This window comes from Rhincodon typus, chromosome 35 (genome assembly GCF_021869965.1).
Source record: "Rhincodon typus isolate 14 chromosome 35, sRhiTyp1.1, whole genome shotgun sequence".
NCBI classification, from domain to species: Eukaryota; Metazoa; Chordata; class Chondrichthyes; order Orectolobiformes; family Rhincodontidae; genus Rhincodon; species Rhincodon typus.
This window is the reverse complement of record NC_063366.1, coordinates 22,567,122-22,584,564: the sequence shown is the minus strand read 5'-3', so window position 1 is coordinate 22,584,564 and position 17,443 is coordinate 22,567,122. Positions and strand designations below refer to the sequence as shown.

General features: G+C 45.3%; 1 protein-coding gene across 1 annotated transcript; it reads right to left on the bottom strand.

Moving 5' to 3' along the window:
• Positions 1 to 11,172: 11,172 nt before the first annotated feature.
• On the bottom strand, positions 11,173 to 14,673 carry LOC109924495 (prostaglandin E synthase-like). Its single transcript, XM_020524490.2, has 3 exons — positions 14,465 to 14,673; positions 12,810 to 12,892; positions 11,173 to 11,979 (listed from the first exon to the last, which is right to left on the bottom strand). Exons 1-3 carry the CDS (start codon positions 14,579 to 14,581, stop codon positions 11,730 to 11,732), a joined length of 450 nt encoding a protein of 149 aa, XP_020380079.1. The 5' UTR covers positions 14,582 to 14,673; the 3' UTR covers positions 11,173 to 11,729.
• Between the last annotated feature and the right edge of the window lie 2,770 nt (positions 14,674 to 17,443).

The window sequence follows — 17,443 nt, the reverse complement described above, 5'->3', positions numbered from 1 at the left end:
TACAGTTCTCCCTTATCACTGGAATATACTTCTGCTCAGCACTGTGAAAAATCATTTTGAAAGTCCTCCACTGTTCCTCAATTGACCCACCATAAAGTTTTTGCTCCCATTCTACCTTAGCTAACTCCTCCCTCATTCCTTCATAGTCTCCTTTGTGTAAGCACAGGACATAGGTACTGGATTTAACCTTCTCATGTTCCATCTGTATTTTAAATTCGATCATACTGTGATCGCTCCTTCCAAGAGGATCCCTGACTGTGAGATCATTAATTATTCCTGTCTCATTACACAGATCTAGATCTAGGATAGCTTGCTCCCTCGTAGGTTCCATTACATATTGCTCAAGGAAATTATCGCGGATGCATTCTATGAACCCCCCCTCAAGGCTGCCATGACCGACCTGGTTTGACCAATCGATATGGAGATTACAATCTCCCATGATAATTGCTGTACCATTTTTACATGCATTAGCTATTTCTATGTTTATTGCCTGCCCCACCACGATGTCATTATTTGGTGGCCTATAGACCACACCTATCAGTGACTTCTTCTCCCTGCTGTTCCTAATTTCCACCCAAATGGATTCAACGTTTTGTTCAGTAGAACCTATACCATCTCTCACTACCGCCCTGATATCATCCTTAAAAATCAGAGCAACACCACCTCCCTTACTTCCTGTCTGTCCTTCCGAACAGTTTGATACCCCTGGATATTTAACTCCCAGTCATGACCATCCTGTAACCATGTCTCTGTAATGGCCACTAAATCATACCCATTTGCCATGATTTGCGCCGTCAACTCATCCACCTTGTTTTGAATGCTCTGAGCATTCAGATAAAGTGCCCTTATGCAGTTTTTGCACCTTCTTTTTGGGTCCTATTACCTCCATTACTAACGGCTCTTGAATTCTCCTTCCCTTTAACTTTTTTCCTAATTTTCAATGGAGTTGAAGCTTCCTCATCACCTGCTAACCTGCTGCTTTGCCTTACATTGTTATTCTCCCTCTACGCTCACTTTTCCCTTCCCCCCTACTTACTAGTTTAAAGTCCTATTAACCACCCTATTTACCCTTTTCGCCAGAACACTGGACCCGGCCCTGTTCAGGTGGAGTCCATCCCAGCGGTATAGATCCCTCCTGTCCCAGAACTGATGCCAGTGCCCCATGAAAAGGAAACTCTCTTTCCCACACCACTCTTTTAGCCACAATGTTCCTACCTGCTGTAGGTTTATTTGAGGGATTTACGGCAGGAACTGGAGCTACCCCATTGTCTCAGGGCCACAGTGTCATTCAGACCCTAAGGTGATTGCAATAAACATCACTGCAACAGTGGTTAGTACAGGAACTGCCCACCTTGGATCTCCTGTTCCCCTGACTGGCATAGCCTCACAATGCCAATTTTGCAGCCCCCTCAACCCCTCACATCAACTCACTGACCCCGCAGCTGAGCTTAGTGACAGTTCGACCTGGTTATGAAATTCCACTCCCCCACAATAGCCAGGTCCCACCAGGCTTTGGACAGGAAGTCCATGTTGGAACCATTTTTAACTGCATCTCAGGGGCTTAAGACTAGCTGCCATGGAACACACTTCGACGCAGATTTAATTCTGAATGGTAAAATGTTCTAAAATCGCCTTTGAGGTGAGGCTTGTTGGAGGCACAATCCCCACTGGCAAGGAGCATTAAGATGACCCAAGGTGAGATTTTAGTAAAGTGTCTGCACTGATGTCTTTGTCCATTAGAAACATAAAATAAAAACACATTCATTCTAAGTAAGAACTGAGCTACAGCATCAATGTATTCGCGGCTGGCGAACTGGCAAACCCAGGAAGGGTTGTTATTCAACCTCAGGATTGTGGGCATCATGGGTAAGCCCCAGTTCCTATAGCTCTCAGTTGGTAAGCTCCCCACCCCCACCCCAGTCTGAGCTGCAGTGGGACTGTATCAGTAAGGTCTTCCCCAGTCTCAGCTACATGGGGCTGCATTGGTAAGCTCTCCCCCTGTCTCAGCTACAATGGGACTGCGTTGGTAAGCTCTCTCCCAGCCTCAGCTACAATGGGACTGCGTTGGTAAGCTCTCTCCCAGCCTCAGCTACAATGGGACTGCGTTGGTAAGTTTTCCTGAGGTGGTGTTGACCCAGGGGGCTAGGGGCTGAGGCTTTGTTGCTGAGCACGGTGTTTGGGTGAGTTTGGGACATTGCCAGAACACACTGGAGATCAGTCAGCCCCTGCCTTCCCGCTTTACGAGCAACCTGGTTGGGACACACTCAGAAATATTTGGGTTAAAATTTGCCTTGGGTTTTTTGCACTAAACTGGCTGGTTATAAACCCCCCGTGATCTTTAATTCTCTCAAAGTCGGTTCAGTTGAATATCAGGTGGGAAACAAATTGGCATTTGGCCCGTTTCCATGTTGCAGCCCAGAGGGTATCATTGCTGAATCGTGTTGTGGTGTGGTCACACGTCAGGAAAGTAAAGCAGGGAATGGTCTGGAACAGCACCATGTCCCAACAGTTTCACATCATCTCACTGACTGCAGCAGTTCAGTGAGAGCAGCTCCCACCCTGACAGCTAAACCAAGGACCCAGGGTCTGCTGGACGGTCTGTGTGTGTGTCTGTGTGTGTGTGTGTGTGTGTGTGTGGAAGTGTCAGGCGATAATGGATCATTCACACATACACAGAGGAAGGGCATTGACAGGTCTGAGCCTATGGGGCCACCTCTTCCCAGGTGAGAAATCCTCAATCGATTGACACCTATGGGTGCCACACCTGGGAAAAGCACAGGGAGACACAGACGGTAAGGAACTACAGCTAAAATGGAATCCTCTACTTTGACTAACAGTTTGCTCTCCTCTCATAAACAACTTACCCATTTCCAGAGACTCTTCCAACATTCCCATGGAAACAGTGTCGACGAATCAGCTCCTTCCCCATGGGCTTCAAAACCGATCCCATGAGGACAGTCACCTTGGTAACACTGTCACTCACTCCTTCACATGGTTATAAATCCAGTTTGTCGCAAGGAGTATTTCATCTTGTTCCTTTTTTATTCATTCATGAAACCTGGGTGTCACTGGCTGGGCCCAGCATTTATTACCCGTCCCTAGTTGCCCCTTGAGAAGGTGGTGGTGAGCTGCTGCAGTCTGTGCTGTAGACATGTTTACAATGTCGTTAGGGAAAGATTTTGTGCCAGTGAGAGTGATGGAGCAGAGATAGATTTCCAAGACAGGATAGAGGGGAACATATAAGCAAATAAAAAGCATAAAGAAATAGGATAATTATAACTCTGCCACTCAATCTCATTATTAACTGATTCAACTTTGGCGTTAACTCTGCTGCCTCTTCCTTTTAATCCCTGTCACCCCTACACTTCAGACTCTGTCTGTCAGCCTTAAACATATTCAATGGTCCGTCTCCACTGCTTCACCACAAAGGCTAAGTCCGTCTGAGAAAGGACAGTCCCCCGCACCCCTGTATTAAATGGGAAATCTTTTGTTTTTAAACTGTCCTGATCCTAGGTTTTCTCAACAAGTATTCATGTTCCAGGTTTATGTTCACTAATACCCTGTACAGTTACAATCAGATGTCCCAATTTCCTCAGTATTTTCTTCAATTGACCTGTTCAGGGCTGTTATGACACACTGCTGGATCAGCTGGGACCTAAACCACCCCAGATCCCCTGGGCTCAAACATAGGGATACTACATCTGCACCATAAGAACCCTTGTTCCAGTTTCAATGCTGCATTCTCCTGCATAAAAGATTTGACCTTTCACTTGCCTTCCTAGTCACTGATGTACATTAACATGGGCATTTTGTGATTCATTTCTTCTGACTCCCAGATCCCACTGTACCGCAGTTCCTCTCTCTCTCTCCATTGTTCTTTTCTCTTTTTCAGTTCAATGATGACTGACACATTTCCCATTGTATACTACGGCTGCCAACCTGTTGCCCCTCCACTGAACGTTTCTGAAATAACTCCACTGAGGCCAGTATCCCATCAGCAAGTCACCCTTATTTACACATAACTATTTGTTTAACACTGCCTCTTCAAAGCCAGCTCTCAAAGTGCCAGAATCTCTGACACTCCTGTTTATATCTGTCAGTCGGGGCTCCTTGATTGGACCAGATTAAGAGCGCCAATCAGGGAGCTCATATTCTATGAGGTCCAATCACTACACTTTCCACATCCCTTTGTAGATCCTTGGTACTCTGGCTAACTTCCATGTGGCACTCCACCTGTTCCAATTTACTAACCAGAAAAGGGAAGGATCTCGACCCGAAATGTCAGCTTTCCTGCTCCTCTGATGCTGCTTGGCCTGCTGTGTTCATCCAGCTCTACACCTTGTTATCTCAGATTCTCCAGCATTGGCAGTTCCCACTATCTCTGTAACCTTTTTAATCCTGACTCTGTTTCCTGCTAAGTTGCCATTTCTGTATCCGTGTTGATACATTATCCCCAACACTATGTTTTTTTTTGGGAAATTTCTTTTGGGAAATCCAAATACATTCCTTCTACTGACTGCCCTTTTTTGACGTTGCTCATTACATCAGGGGAGGTGGTGGTGTAGTATTGTCACTGCACTCATAATCCAGAGAACCAGCTAAATCATAGAATCCCTACAGTGTGGAAACAGGCCCTTTGGCCCAACAAGTCCATACCGACCCTCAGAGCATCCCACCCAGACCCATCCCTGAACACTATGGGCAATTTAGCATAGCCAATCCATCTAACCTGCACATCTTTGGGCTGTGGGAGGAAACCAGAGCACCCGAAGGAAACCCACACAGACACGGGGAGAATGTGCAAACTCCACACAGAGAGTTGCCTGAAGGTGGAATCAAACCCAGGACCCTGGCGCTATGAGGCAACAGTGCTAACCACTGAGCCATGTGCTGCCCAAGATGTTCAAGGGTTTTGAGTTCAAACCCTACCAAAGCAGATGGCAAAGTGGGAATTCAATACAGAAAAAAATCCAACTGCTGTCATTTGTCATAAAATCCCATCTGGTTCACTAATGCCCTTTAGGGAAGGAAATCTGTCCTTCCCTGTCTGGCTGACGTGTGACTCCAGACCCACAGCAATGTGGTTGATTCTGAACTTCCCTCTCTAGAATGAGTTCTGTCCAGAAATAAATGAGAAAAGACATGCTCAGAGATGGTGGCGGGCCCATGTATCTGCTGCCCTTGCCCTTTGAGGTGGTTTTAAAGGTATTGCTGCAGTGCATTGTATACATGTTGCTGTTACTTCTGCCAGCAGTGTAGGAGGGAGTGAATATTGAAGCTGGTGGCATGTGACACCCATCAAACAGGCAGCTTGGCCCTAGATGGTGTCAAGCTTGTTGGTATTGGTTGGAGCTGCACTCATCTAGACAAGTGGAATGCACATGTAGTGTTAGTGAAAGGATATTGAACTGGAAGGGCATCACAGTCGTCATTGCGAGAATGTGAAGGTTTAAAGTTGTCATGAGAATCTGGTCAATTTCCAAACATGGTAATAACTTTTGGAATACTGACTTCAATTCTGGTCTCCCTGCTATAGGAAAGATGTTGTAAAATGTGAAAGGGTTCAGAAAAGATTTACAAGGATGTTACGAGGGTTGGAAGATTTCAGCTATAGAGAGAGGCTGAATAAGCTGAGGCTATTTTCCCTGGAGTGTCGGAGGCTGAGGGGTGACCTTCTTGAAGTTTATAAAATCATGAAGGACATGGATAAGGTGAATAGTCAAAGTCTTGTCCCTCGGGTAGGTGAGTCCAAAACTAGAGGGCATAGGTTTAAGGTGAGAAGGGAAAGATTTAAAAGAGACCTAAGGAGAAACTTTTTCACGCAGAGGGTGACACGTGTATAGAATGAGCTGCCAGAGGAAGTGGTGGAGGCTGGCACAATTACAACATTTAAAAGGCATCTGGATGGGTACATGAAAAGGAAGGGTTTAGAGGGATATGGGCCAAATGCTGGCAAATGGGACCAGATTAACTTAGGGTATCTGGTTGGCACAGAACAGTTGGACTGAAGGATGTGTTTCCATACTGTACAGCTCTATGACTCTATAACAACCCAAGCTGGTATCCCCTTCTCTAGAAATTAAGTTAAATTGTCACCTACTAAGCACATTCTGATTACTCTGTTCCCTCATTCATGCTCTGTCCAAACTAATAACTTGCAGTGCCTGCTGATCCTTCACCCTGAGCATTTTCCCTTGGCAGTGCCCCCACTCAGAGGAAGGGCATTGAAGGCCAATGCCAACTCCACCTCAGCCAGAGCAAGAATTGAACCCACTGCTGTTCTTGTGAACATCTCTGTGAGCTAGCCATCTGGACGGCTGAGCTAATCAGCCCTGCTGGCTTGGATATAACCGTATTTTTCTTGTTGGATAGTGCAGCTGTAACCCTGCTCCCTTCCCCTCCCTGGCCCACCCTCAGTAAGATAGGAGTGGTGATACAGAGTTCATCTTCCCTCTCTCCCCCAAGCACAGTTCCGCCCCTGACCCCCACCCTCCCCTTAGTTCTCACTGTTTACACCCTCCATGGCCTCTGTCTGCCTTCAGGTGACAGCAGCAAGGCAGAAATATTGCTGTGGTTTCCATAACAACCTCAAGCTGAATAAGTCAAACTGAAAACCAAACCAAACAGACCAGAAACGGAGAAGCATTGTACAAAGAAAATTGTTAGCTTCAGTGTATTGTCTGTGTATTATCCCCCTCCTTCCTTCCTCTCCACATTCCCCAACCCCTCCCGCCATTGCTATGACAACCTTGGACCGTTCCACCCTGGGGTGGGGACTTGGGGAGGGAGCCCTGGGACAGGTGCACGTTCCAGAGTGGAAGTACCAGCCAATACAAGACAGTAAATGAATGTGCCTTGCCTCAAAACCTGCAGGAAAACATGAGTTTCATTCTAATGAGGTAAAGCTGGCCTCTCTCCAAGCAAACAGAGTGCCAGAAGCAGGCCATTCAGCCCATTGTGCTAATGCCAACTCTCTGGAAGGACCTTTGTGCTTAGCCCCACACTGCTCCTTCCTGAGTGTTCCTCAGCCTCAGGGACTTGCCTGACTCCTCATAAAACTGACATTCTGAAAGGAGGGACACGTTATTGAAGTATTTTATTTCACACTCATCAGGTTAGAATGCAAGAGTGCCAAATTTCACAACAATTTATCATGCAAGAAAACAGATTGGTTTGCAGCTTGATTCTGATCGGCTGAGGCAAGAGTGATGAGCAAATGTGATCTTCTCTAGTTCCCGGGTAATTCACAGAAACCTGTGAGGTTTAATAAGTCCCTTTTCATTTGCAGAGACGGGTTCCTTTTTATGAACGTATGTCACATTGAGCAGGCATCAGTGAGTTCAGCTGATGGTTGTAACATTTGCTTCCACTTATCTCCCCATCCTCAGGGCTGCACAAGAAAGAGGCCCATGTTTAAACTATTTATAAAAGCAGATTCTATCTCTGTTTTCAAAGAGATGCTTTTGATACGGACAGCTCTGAGTGAGAAAACTTCTTGCTGTCTCCCCCTCAAATTGTTGCCATCGATGTTAATGATCATTTTTCCACTCCTAATTGATCCATTCATGCTGACACAGTCTGCAGAAGCACAGAACTGTTTCAGTGTGAAAGGAGGCCATTCAGCCCATTGTGTCTGGCTTTCTAATATCCTTCTGCACCACGGCGTGCCAGAAGCTTGTGATTTCAGAAGTATGCGTTGTCAGTTCCAGGCTGACATGCCATGCACTGCTGAGGAAATCTGCACAGTCAGAGGACCTGTCTTCTACATGAAACCTGAGGTCTCTTTGTCCTCTCAACTGGATACAAAAGATCTCACAGCCACTACTTGGAGAGAAACGGGAAGGTCTCTCTCCAGAACCAATACTCATCCCCTCAACAACACGCTGTTCCGCTGCTGAATATTTCAGAATGGTCAGGAACATTCAGGATATTTCTCCTGCATATATTCCTGCTTTTTGATTTTTCATGAGATTAGCTGTGCTAGATTTAACTGAGGAAATGCTACAAGAGATGAAAGGAGTCAAGTCACGTAGCATCTGTGGTTTTCCTCAGAGCAGAGGAAGTTAAGAAGAGATTTGATTGGGGTGTTCAAAATCAGGAGAAATTTCAACAGGGTCAGTTACTGGACCTAATGTAGACACATTGGAGAGAAAGACCGCTAAAGCAATTTACGAGAATGGTTCCAGGAATGAGAAACGTCAGCGATGCGGATGGATTGAAGAAATTGGGACTGTTCTCCTTGGAGAGAAGAAAGATGAGAGGAGGTCGGATTGAGGTTTATAAAACTGTGAGCGGGGGCTGGATGGAATAGAAATGAAGCTGTGCCTGCTCCTGAAATGCACAAGAACAAGACGGCATAGATTTGAAATCATCAGAAAATGAAGCAGGTGTGAACAGAGGAAAAGCCTTTTCACACAGTGAGTATACAAGGTGTAGAGCTGGATGAACACAGCAGGCCAAGCAGCATCAGAGGAGCAGGAAGGCTGACGTTTCCGGCCTAGACCTTTCTTCAGAAATGGAGGAAGGGAAGGAGGTTCTGAAATAAATAGGGAGAGAGGGGGAGGCAGATAGAAGATGGATAGAGAAGAAGGGTTCCCAAGCGGAATATAACCCTGCAGCCCAATGGTATCAATGTGGACTTCACAAGCTTCAAAATCACCCCTCCCCCTACTGCATCCCAAAACCAGCACAGCTCGTTCCCGCCTCCCTAACCTGTCCTTCCTCCCACCTATCCCCTCCTCTCACCTCAAGCCCCACCCCCATCTCCTACCTACCAATCTCATCCCGCCCCCTTGACCTGTCCATCCTCCCTGGACTGACCTATCTCCTCCCTAACTCCCCACCTACACTCACCTTTACTGGCTCCATCCCCGTCTCTTTGACCTGTCTGTCTCCTCACCACCTAGCTTCTCCTCTATCCATCTCCTAACCGCCTCTCCCTCTCTCCCTCTTTATTTCAGAACCTCCTTCCCCTCCCCTATTTCTGAAGAAGGGTCTAGGCCCGAAACGTCAGCCTTCCTGCTCCTCTGATGCTGCTTGGCCTGCTGTGTTCATCCAGCTCTACACCTTGTTATCTCAGATTCTCCAGCATCTGCAGTTCCTACTATCTCTCATACAGTGAGTAGTTAGGGTTGGGAATTTACTGCCTGGAAATTAGGTGGAGGCAGGTTTGATTGAGGCATTCAGTAGGAGCATTTTAATGTTATGCAGGGATGGTGGAGAAAGCAGGAGATTGGCACAAGGTAGCAATGTCATTTATTGGCAGCAATGATGGGCTGAATGGCCTCATTCTGTACTTAACATTTCTGTGATTCTATGAACATGTGATTGGCAAAGGATCGAGAAGCCACATGAACAGACAGGACTCAGGCAGTGAGTTGCTATCATCTCCAAAAGATGAAGTCTTCAGCACTGGATTGAAAGTTTGAGACAGAAGATTAAAGTCAGTGATGAGGTTTTACTTTGCAGAAATCAGATACTGAAACCAATGTGGATTTCTCCATGAGGTGATGCAGAAAGTCCCTCCACATCCAAACGCTCCTTGTTTCCCAATTCCCTTGGGAATAGTTTCCCGATGATGTAGGTGTTCATTTGAGAAGGAGTTTGCAAAAGGATTATTTGGAGGTGTTTCCTGCCTGGTGTTGATGAGTTTGGTGCATATAACCAGAAAGAATCAAAATCCACTTATGATGCTGTCAGATCTGAATGAATATTTTCAATCTGTCCACGAATAAAGAAATAAACTTGAGGGGTTTGCATTCCCACAGCACCTTTCATGACCTGGCAGTGTGTTTCCTGCAAGTGAAGTACTTTCCTGGAGCATGGTTGCTGTTGTGATGTGAAAATTCTAGGAGCATACATACCACAGAAGCAGGCCATTTGGCCCAACCAAGCCATTTGGACTAACCAGGCCATTCAACCCAACCGGACCATTCAGCACATCCCAGCCCAACCAGGCCCTTCAGCCCAATCAGGCCATTCTGCCTAACCAGCCTATGCTGGTGATTGTGCTAATCCCCATGCCCATCCTCACTGTGGGTCATGGCGTAGTTCTTCAGTAACATCAACTATTTCCACTTTTGAAAGATCTCAGATTGACAGGGATTCTGGGCTTTGTTCTAACTGATGGCACAACGGCAGTAAATGCAATATAACACTGACTCATGACAGTGTGACTGCTGAAGATAAGTTCCTTTTCACGACATTGTCATATGTCACCCCAGTGTCTGTATGTTGCAATGCCTGTCTGGGTTCTAAGATAAAGAGGGTGATGACTGGTCATGGTTTAATCTGACAGTCACCACACCTCAGGTGAGGGGGATGTTAAGAAGGACAGTCCTTCATGGTAACCTCAGTTGGTGCAGGAATTGAACTCTCTACATTACAAACCAGCTATCCAGCCCACTGAACTAACCAACCCACACTGCGAGCTGTATGCTCATACAGCAGTAATAATCCTTGAAGTTTTCTCTACCCCTCGCCAGTCTTTTTTGTTTAATGTGTTGACCAGAACTACACCTAAGGATGTCTTTCCCTGCTCCTAACTGGTTTATTTCTGATATGGGCCTCTTTGGCTAGGCCAGGTTTTACTGTCCTTCCCTAATTCCAATAAAAATAGTTACAGGGTTAATATCAGAAGTACTTCATAACTTCCCTTGATCTGAACCAACAGATATTTGAAAAAAGATGTAATTGTTTTAGAAGCCGTTTGGAGAACATAAGAACTAGGAGCAGGAGTAGGCCATTCAGTCCTCAAGCCAAATCTGCCTTCAAACACTATCATGACTGATCTCATCTTGGCCTCAATACCACTTTCGTGCCCTGGACTGGCCTACATGTGACTCTAGCCCCACAGCAATGCTCTTACTTCTTAGCATCTCCCAAGGGCAATTAGGGATGTGTATTTTTTGATGAAGTGTCCCGACCCGAAACGTCAGCTTTCCTGCTCCTCTGATGCTACCTGACCTGCTGTGTTCCTCCAGCTCCACACTGTTATCTCTGACTGCAGCATCAGCAGTTCTTACAATCTCTCTGTATCTAATGCTGGCCTTGTCAGTGACTCCTACATTCCATGAATGAACATTTAAAAATCTTCCATCCCTAATTATCACATCCTTGATACCTTCACCACCAGAGGAGAGAGGGGGAAAGAGAGAGAGACAAAGAAGGGAGAAGGGTTTCACACCATATAATTTATTAATAATCATAAAGTCAATCCAAGATTCCAACTTACACATTTAACTTAAATTAAAAATTAACATAAATAAATAAATAAAACTCCAAATAGGCATAAAATATGACACAGCAACTTTATGTGCTAAAATGACTGACTGATGTTGTAAATAACTGTACCATTAACTTATTATCATTTAATTTTTGTTGACTTCAATGAGGGGTGGATCAAACTGGATCAGATATTCCACGATACATGCAATCTAAATCTGCCCAGATGCCACTGGTGGGGTAGGGGGTTGTTTTAAGCTGACATCACGAAGGTGAGTGGAGTTGATGTGGGTCTAACACTGCACCCAATTGTAAGCTTTGGCTAAATCAGCAGAAAGGTGATTTATCTGCTCCTTCGCCAAGGATCACAGACTGAGTTCTGACCAGTCTGTTCCTTCCTCAAGCTTTCAGTCCCGGAGATGCAGGCAGTTAAAGGTAATCCTGCAATGACCCAGTGGAATTGGATCAGATTCACCCCCTCAAACAATGAACAGTCCACCCTTCCTTCACCAGTAGGAGGCAACGTTGATGAGAATCTTGAGGGCCATGGAGAAACATGGGATCTGCCCCACAGTGTAGGCCAGGGATCTAGTTGGGGCCTTCAGGGCGAACAGATAGGCCACAGTGTGAAGCAATCTGGCCAGGAAGAAGATCCTGAAGTGGATCCTTGCAATGGACGGACTGGGGTCTAGGAAACAGTACAGCACGCCCAGGAAGAGGAAGGGATAGATGCACTCCATGTCGTTACGGTGAGCCCTGCAATGATTAAAACAGAAACAATGGCTTAGTTGAAGATGAGACACACCCGGCTGTGGTGAATACATGGATGAAGCCTGGTGGAGCTGCGTTTGGTGATTGCTTGCGCCCAGAAAGAGAGAGAGAGAGAGAGAGAGAGAGAGAGAGAGCTTAATGAAACTGAAAAGGCTGTGTGAAAGCTGGATGTTGTATTGTCTGCAGGGACACTGAGGGAGGTAAGCGACAGATCCCCAACGGCCAGCAAGGAAGTGTTTTGACTTTAACCAGCTCCTTGTCATTCAGACCACTGGCAGCAGAACACGCAGGCAGTGGCCGCTTTGTCAAAAGGAGAAGGTAAGGGATTCTGTGTACTGCCCAGTACACAGTGACAGCTCCCTCCAACCTGGGGAGACTGAGCAATCCGTCTGGCCAAATTGAAGGGAGCTGGAGGCTCAGACAGGGGTCTGTGGTGCTCTGCAGATGTCCAATATCCTCAGTGTGCTTCAGAGTGAGAAACAGAGAACTGCATTACTCTGGTGCCTATTGCAGGTGTCAGACCTCTCAAAGTTCTTTACAGCCGATGAAATGCTGTTTTTGTTGGAATGATGTCAATTTTTGCAGAGCAGGATTCTACACACAGCAAAGTGATAATTGACCACAAAGTTTTTATTATGATGTGCTGTTGGTTATGGGGCAAATGGCCAGGTTCTCCTTGGACACAGAGCCATGGGACCTCGTGCTGCACTGAGCAGGGCTCTGTTTACAGTCAAAGCCACACCCAGGGACTAAAGAACAACAAGTGATAAAGCATTGCTGGTTCCACTGCCCCCTCCCTGGCGTGAGATGCTTACCTCCGACAACGCTCCACATCTCGGTCTGTTCGGCACAGTTTCAGGTTCCCGCGCCTCAGAGCATCTTCTGGATTGGCGAAAGCCTGGGAGAGAATGGACAGTCTGGTAAGACACGGTGTTAATTTCATCACAGCTAACAGTACGGGGAGGCCGAGACTGTCCCCTTATTTTGACTGTCACTGTCCTGCCATCCCTCTCCCTGTGTCTATCCTGACTCCTAAAGCACAGGCCGAGAGACCTGATGAGCCAATACAGGTAACAATGCTCAGCTCCAACTTAACAGGTCCCTGTGAATCCAAGAGAGAAGGCACATGGCCCAAACTGGACCCAACTATAAGTGAAAAATAAAACATCTCCAGCTCAGCGAAGAGTATGGTCTATATCACAGTTAGGGGCTAATTTAAATCTGATCCCTCACTGTCTAGTACTTTTACCCCTGCCCCTCTGTTTTATCATGTAGGGCATACCAGTGTTTTTTTTAATTCATTCAAAGGATGTGATTGCCCCTGAGTGACAGAATGGCCCTGAAGCACCAGGCAGAGAACTTTCTTTTTCTTCTTCAAAGCTAAAGGGTCAGGCCGAGGAGAAATACAAACTTGTTCAATGTTATTTCACCGGGATGCCAATAGACCGCTGCTGAAATGGTTCAGAGCACATCTCCTCCAGTTATACCGCCCTCCTTTGTTTCAGAGATAGTAGGAACTGCAGATGCTGGAGAATCTGAGATAACAAGATGTGGAGCTGGATTAACACAGCAGGCCAAGCAGCATCAGAGGAGCAGGAAGGCTGACGTTTCAGGCCAGAAATCTGAAGAAGGGTCTAGGCCCGAAACGTCAGCCTTCCTGCTCGGCCTGCTGTGTTCATCCAGCTCTACACCTTGTTATCCTGCCCTCCTTTGTGGTGGCTCTAAATCTATTCCAGCACCGCATACTAACTCTCAGTCAACTTTGCACCTTCAACTGCCTCATGGAGATGTTCATCCTACCCCATTGAGCAAACCACAGTGGAGTGAGTGAGGCAAATTGACTGTAGTGAGCATTAAGAGGTTAATCAAACACAATCACACACCTTCACTTGTATTAAGCCTGGATTGAACCATGTTCAATTCTGGTCTCCCTGCTATAGGACAGATGTTGTGAAACTTGAAAGGGTTCAGAAAAGATTTACAAGGATGTTGCTGGGATTGGGGGGGTTTTGAGCTATAGGGTGGGGCTAAATAGGCTGGGGCTATTTTCCTTGGAGCATTAGAGGCTGAGAGGTGACCTTAAAAAGGTTTATGAAATCATGAGGGGCATGGATAGGGTGAATAGACAAGGTCTTCTTCCCAGGATAGGTGAGTCCAAAACTAGAAGGCATAAGTTTACGGTGAGAGGAGAAAGATTTAAAAGGGACTTAAGGGGAAACTTTTTCATGCAGAGTGTGGTGTTTAAATAGAATGAGCTGCCATGGAAAGTGGTGGAGGATAGTACAATTACAACATTTAAAAGGCACCTGGATGGCTATATGAATAGAAAGGGTTTAGAGGGATATGGGCTAGATTAATAGGACTAGATTAATTTAGGATATCTGATTGACAAGCTGGACCAAAAGTTTGTTTCTATGCTGTGCAATTCCATGACCCTAAGCCAAAGGAGGCTGAGCAAATCAATCCCTACCTTTTTACGTAGTCTGACTTGACCTGTGAGCACCGCGAGAGCGAACATCTTAATAAGCAAGAGGACGGCGTAGAAGACAAAGGAACAGAAGACCTCATTTGTCAAATTCAGAATCATCTTGGCTGATTTCTGCTTATGCACAGTTTGTTGAGGCACCGGGATGCACCTCGGCCTCTTATATACTTTCTGTCAGCGACGGAGGGTGTGACCGGACGTTGAGGGGGGTCGGAAGTGGTTTGTGAATCAGACACCGTGATCCAGCCTGCCAGGACTTGTACTGGATTTACTCCACTGCGTTACATAGATTGCATCAGACCATGTGAGAATTTGAATGTTAATTCATGAGAAGGACTTTCCCCATTTTCTGAACATCCTTTTGTGGGTCAGCAAACAACATAGGAATATTAGTTTAAGGGAAAGCTGCTATTTAGCAAATTGTGTGTAAAGTAGTCTGATGCAACCTTTTTTTGACTCAGCAGAGCTGAACTTTTGGCTGTACGTCACGCAGTTTAAGAAAGCATAGAATAACCCAACACAGGAGAAGACCATTCAGCCCACCTTGCCCATACTAGAACTTTTATCTATCTGTTCCTCTCATCCTACCCACTCCTCTTTCCCCAATTATTCTCTTTCTTTTCCCCTTTTTTTATTTTATAATTACCATTTAATCTGCTTTCACTCCCATGTCAGTGGATAATCCAGATTGGAATAGTTCCCTCGTACTTCCCTCCAGCTTGCACAGATATTTTGTAATCCTAATTATGTGGTTTAGATCCCATTGCCTTTCTCTCACTGAAATACACCCTTTCCTGCATTAAATTTCATCAGTCCATTTCAGTGATGTCAAAGTCCTCTTAAAGTCAGTTCAGGTCCACCACATTTCTGAATTTTGTGGGACCTGAGAAACTTAAAAATAACACATCACTAGTTTTGATCAGAAAGTAGCCCTCTAGAGAAGACTTTGGGCAGTGTCTGCTCTCAGTCTGCAAACATCCGTTCAGCCCAATTCCCTGTTTTTTGTCCCACAATTCCGAAGTTGAATTCAAATCTTTGCACCTGTAGCCAATATTGTACCTTGAAAGCCTACGAGATCTGGCTTTCTAGCAAACCTGTCCTGATTGATGCAGAATAGGAAACACTAGCCATGTCCAAAGTTCTGTTCAAACAAGCAACAACTTAAGGTGAGGGGCTTTCACTTTGCTGAGGAGTGTACTCAGCGTTACTTTGCCAAATGCCTTTTGAAAGCCTAGCTAGTGAGCAACTCTGCGCTCATTAAAACTCACTCGTCTTTCGAGTACTTGAGCAAGTTACTCAAACACAACTTGCCAATATCCTTTCATGAATATGAACTTACTTTTCTTTATGAACCTGAATATCTTCAAACAGCAACGAAATTTGCATCAAATTCTTTTCTTTCAAAGCTTCCCCATGTACGTTACTTTGACGAACCTATGGTTTGCTTCCTCAGCTCTGACTGAAGCCTCCACAAATCCCTAAAAATACTAACATCTTTCAAAAGGACAGGGTGCATTCCAACCAGCGCTAATTTTTTGAAGTTGAGGACGACCAATTCTCTTTGGGCAGTATTTAATATCTCACCCATGCGTACTGCCTTCAAAAATGCGTCTCTCTTTTCGCCCTTAAATGTGTATCTTCATAAAATATTGTGGGTTTTTTTAAAAAAAAAATTATTTACGGAGCTGCGACATCATAGGCAAGGTCAACGTGTTGCCCATCCTTAATCGGTCCTTGAACTTCCCAGAAGAATAGATAAAACCAATTAAACTGCTAAATGCGACACACTGATCTGAATGGTCTTGTGTACTTCAAAAAGAGAAGCACTCTGACTCATTTTCCAGTAGGTAACAGTTTTATACCTAGTGGATTCCTCAGGCAGTGAAGAGTCAATCACATTTTTGTGGGTCTGCATTCACCTGTACTAGCACCGCATACTAACTCTCAGTCAACTTTGCACCTTCAACTGCCTCATGGAGATGATCATCCTACCCCATTGAGCAAACCACAGTGTAGGGAGTGAGGCAAATTGACTGTAGTGAGCATTAAGAGGTTAATCAAACACAATCACATACCTTCACTTGTATTAAGCCTGGATTGAACCGTGTTCAATTCTGGTCTCCCTGCTATAGGACAGATGTTGTGAAACTTGAAAGGGTTCAGAAAAGATTTACAAGGATGTTGCTGGAATTGGGGGGTTTTGAGCCATAGGGAGAGGCTAAATAGGCTGGGGCTATGTTCCTTGGAGCAAAGACAGCTAATTTCCTTCCCTAAAGGATATTAGTGAACCAATTTTTAAAACATATTCAATGATAGTTTCATGATCATAATTACTGAGACTCACTCTATATTTCCAGTTTTCATTGCTTTAATTGCAACATCTACTGGCAGTCACATTGGAGAGAGAGGACTGGTGGTGGTTTGACCTGAGGGTCATCACACCTCAGGGAGGGGTGACATTGAGAAGGAGGTATCTCATGGTCACCACAGCTGGAATTGAACCTGCATTGTTGGTATCACTGTCCATCGCAAACCAGCTGTCCAGCAAACTGCACTAAGCAACAGCCAGGGACACCTCTGTGCAATTTGAACTCATTCTGCTGGAATATTATCCTGGGCCTAATGGTTATACATCACGGTCTCCTCTGTCTTCATGTCAACCAATAGTCTATTCTCATACTTTACCTAAAAGAAAGAAAGGCAAGACTTATACAAGTAAAAAGTAAAAGTAGAGTCTTGGTCAGTGTTGAGGAACAAGGAGACCTAAGGGTTCAGATACATAATTCTTTGAAGTTTGCATCACATGTAGATTTCTAGCACACTTGCCTTCATTGCTCTGTCCTTTGGAGTATAGGAGTTGGAACATTGTGCTGAGGTTGTACAGGATGTGGTGAGGCCTCTTCTGGAATACTGTGTCCTGTTCTGGTCACCCTGTTATAGGAAGGTTATTATTAAGATGGAGAG